Consider the following 3,475-nt stretch of genomic DNA (forward strand, 5'->3'; position numbering starts at 1 on the left):
TCAAAGAATTTATTGTCCATCTTATTGGTGTGAGCTTTTTCTTGTTTAAATAGACTGGATCAATTATTTTTTTCCAGAGATCTAACATATTTAGGTTTTCTAGGATCCTATTAATCTCTCTAGTTTCTTTCTTATTTATTTTCTGCCTACGTTTGTCTGATTATGAGATGGGAAGATTGAGGTCCCCCACCAATATTGTTTTGCTGTCTATTTCTTTTTGTAACTGTCTTAATATGTTCTCTAGGAATTTATATGCTCTATTACTTGGTGCATACCTATTTAATCACCTAACTACTTCACTGTTTATTATATCCTTTATCAAGATGTATTTTCCCTTCTTATCTCTTTTTATTAGACCTTTTGTTAATTTGATTTATCTGACATCAGAATTGCTACCCATGCTTTTTTTACTTAAGTTAAAACATAATAAATTATATCTTTACTCATATGTATCTCTCTGTGTCCTTATAAACAACATATTTTAGGATTTTGTTTTTAATTCATTTGCTATTTGTTTTTGTTTTATGGAAGAGTTCACCCCCTTCATATTTACAGTTATGATTTCAAGCTTTGTATTTTCCTCTGTATATATTTTTGTACTCTTTCTCCACCCAGTCCTTAATAGTGTTTTGCTTTATGACTCACTCTGCCTACTACCTTATCTTCTATCATCCTCCTCCCTTCTCTTACCTATATTTCCTTATGTTACTGCTCTCCCTTCTATCTAATCCCTCCCTTTTCTTTCCTCTTTCTCCTTCCACCTCTTTAAGAGGTTAGATAAATTTCTATGTCCAAGTTATTCCCTCTTAGAGCCAAAACTGATGAGATCAACCTTCAGACTATGCTCATCCCCTTCCCTTCTTCTCTCCATTGTAATAAGTCTTGGTGTATCTCTCCATATGATCTAATTTGTCCCATTATATGTCACTTTGCCTCTTCTTCCAGTAAAGACCTTTTCTACACTTTAATGTATTTTCTTGATATCATCACATCAGAGTATATTCACAACCATATCATCTGTCCATGTGATGCCCTCTGTTTGCCCCATTAACAGATCCAGTTCTCAAGAGTTACAGTTATTGTTTTCCCATCTATTATTTCACACACACACACACACACACACACACACACACACACACACACACACAGATCCCTGTTTACCTTTCTATACTTCTCTTGAGTCCTGTGTTTGTAGATTCACATTTCTGTTTAGTTGAGGTTTTTTCCAATAGAAATGATTAAAAATTGATATTTTTTTTAAATTGCAGATATTAGTGAAGCAAACATAACAGTTCATTTTTTTCTATTTTGTTATCAAATTATTCCAAAGGCAACGTATTTTATTAGAAAACAAATAGGACTTAAGTTGTGTAAATGTAAGTTCCATCTCTTATACCAGTGAGTTTAATGGTTCTGCATATTTTTTTTGACTTTCTGAGTCTATGCTTCTTCATTTAAGATGGGGATTATAATATCTGAAATACCTGCCTCACTAGATTACAGTGAAGATCAAATGAGATTATTTATATAAACTACCATACCTATTAAAGCCCTATATATGTTTGTTTGTCCCAACCTTATGATTTCATTGTGAATGAGATTTCCTGATGAGGAAGCTCCTTCTACTAGTATAAATCTACAACTGTGCTGCAGGTTGGAATTTTAGAATTGACTGAAGTACTCTATCCATGCAAATTGTCATAATCATTATATAGTCAAGTAACAGTGAACTCATCCCCTATAGAAATCTACTTGAAAAATTGACAGTTTTGAAGATAATACAACATGAACAGTATCTTTGGTTTTGTTTCACAAAAATGTTTCTAAAACAGAAGGCACCTCAAATTTCATTATATCAATAAAATAGAAATCATAGAATGAAATAAGATTCAATATAGTCTTTAAATAAATAAAAACTATTCTAAGCTAGGGTGCATCTTCATCAAGAAAGTCACTTGGGAATCAGTGAAAAGCTATCTGCTGAGTCCTTAATTTTTTCATTGCTGTCTTCATGTCCTCATTTCTTAAAGTATAGATTATAGGGTTTAAGAGAGGGGTAAAAATAGTATAAAACACAGACAAGACTTTATCCACAGAAAACCTATTGAAAGGCCACAAATAAATGAAGATGCAGGGACCAAAGAAGAGCATCACCACCATGATATGGGCAGAACAAGTAGAAAGAGCCTTGGATGCACTCTCTGCTGAACGTTGCTGGACTGTAACAAGGATGACTGTATAAGAGATCATAAGAAGTAGGAAGCAGCTCATAGACAGCACCCCACTGTCTGCAATCATCAATATCCCCAGGACATAGGTATCCATGCAAGCAAGCTTGATCACAAGAGGGAGGTCACAAAAGAAACTGTCCACATTATTTGGTCCACAGTAAGGCAAATTTACAGTAAAGGCTATTTGACTGATGGAGTGAATAAAACCAATAGCCCATGAGATGGTTACCAGTCCAATGCATGTCCTCCAATTCATGATGGCCATATAATGCAAAGGTTTGCATATTGCTACATATCTGTCATAGGCCATGGAGACCAACAGTACCATCTCAGCACCACCAATGAAATGAAGAAAGAAAATCTGGGCCATGCATCCCTCAAAAGAAATGAGTTTCTTTTCACTAAGGAAATCTTTGATTAACTTGGGAGTAGCAAATGAGGCCAGCCACATATCTAGAAAAGAGAGATTGCCCAGCAGGAAGTACATGGGAGAAGAATAAAGTCGGGGCTCAGAGATCACTGTGACCACAATGAGGAGGTTGCCAAGCACTGTGGCTATGTAGATCAAAGAAAAAAATACAAAGAAAAAAAACTGGAGTTGCAAGGAATTGGAGAGTCCACTCAGTACAAACTCAGACACCACTGAATAGTTTTGCTGATCCATTTACTCCTTAGATGTTGCTCTGACTCTATCTAAAAATAAAACAATTTGAAATAAAATGAAGAATAATTGGAAGAGAGAGAAATGAGGTTAATATTTCTAGCTCCAATACATATCTTTCTTCAGGCGTTCTTACAAAATTTTTTCTCCATAATGATTATGACTTTTCCTTTTTCCCACCTAACAAGGCAAAGGGTTGGGAATAACTATACTAATTTTCCTATTTCAGAATACAGTGGAAAAAATGACTTGGAGTTAGAAGACCAATTCCAATGACAACTCTAGCATATTATGAGCCACATGAGAATGAAAAAGTCACTGATCTTAATCTCTTATTTGTAAAATATGAATAAACAAATCAAGTAAAACATTTTACTTTAAAGACTTTTTTCCTTTTAGATAAAAATATACAGTAACTCATCAGCTTTCATTTTAATTAAGATAAAACTTCATTCAATGAGTTTGATAATAGTATTCAATAATTTTATAAATTAATGAAACTATTATGAAATGTACAATTTAATTTTTACTTAGACCTTTCATTTTATATTTTTGAGCAATTTGAAGATGCATTTGTCCAGAT

General features: G+C 33.6%; 1 protein-coding gene across 1 annotated transcript; it reads right to left on the reverse strand.

Annotated features, from left to right (window-relative positions):
- Positions 1-1,962: 1,962 nt before the first annotated feature.
- On the reverse strand, positions 1,963-2,895 carry LOC141553420 (olfactory receptor 4K14-like). The gene has a single exon (XM_074285086.1). It carries the CDS (start codon positions 2,893-2,895, stop codon positions 1,963-1,965), a length of 933 nt encoding a protein of 310 aa, XP_074141187.1.
- Between the last annotated feature and the right edge of the window lie 580 nt (positions 2,896-3,475).

This window comes from Sminthopsis crassicaudata, chromosome 2 (assembly GCF_048593235.1).
Source record: "Sminthopsis crassicaudata isolate SCR6 chromosome 2, ASM4859323v1, whole genome shotgun sequence".
NCBI lineage: Eukaryota > Metazoa > Chordata > Mammalia > Dasyuromorphia > Dasyuridae > Sminthopsis > Sminthopsis crassicaudata.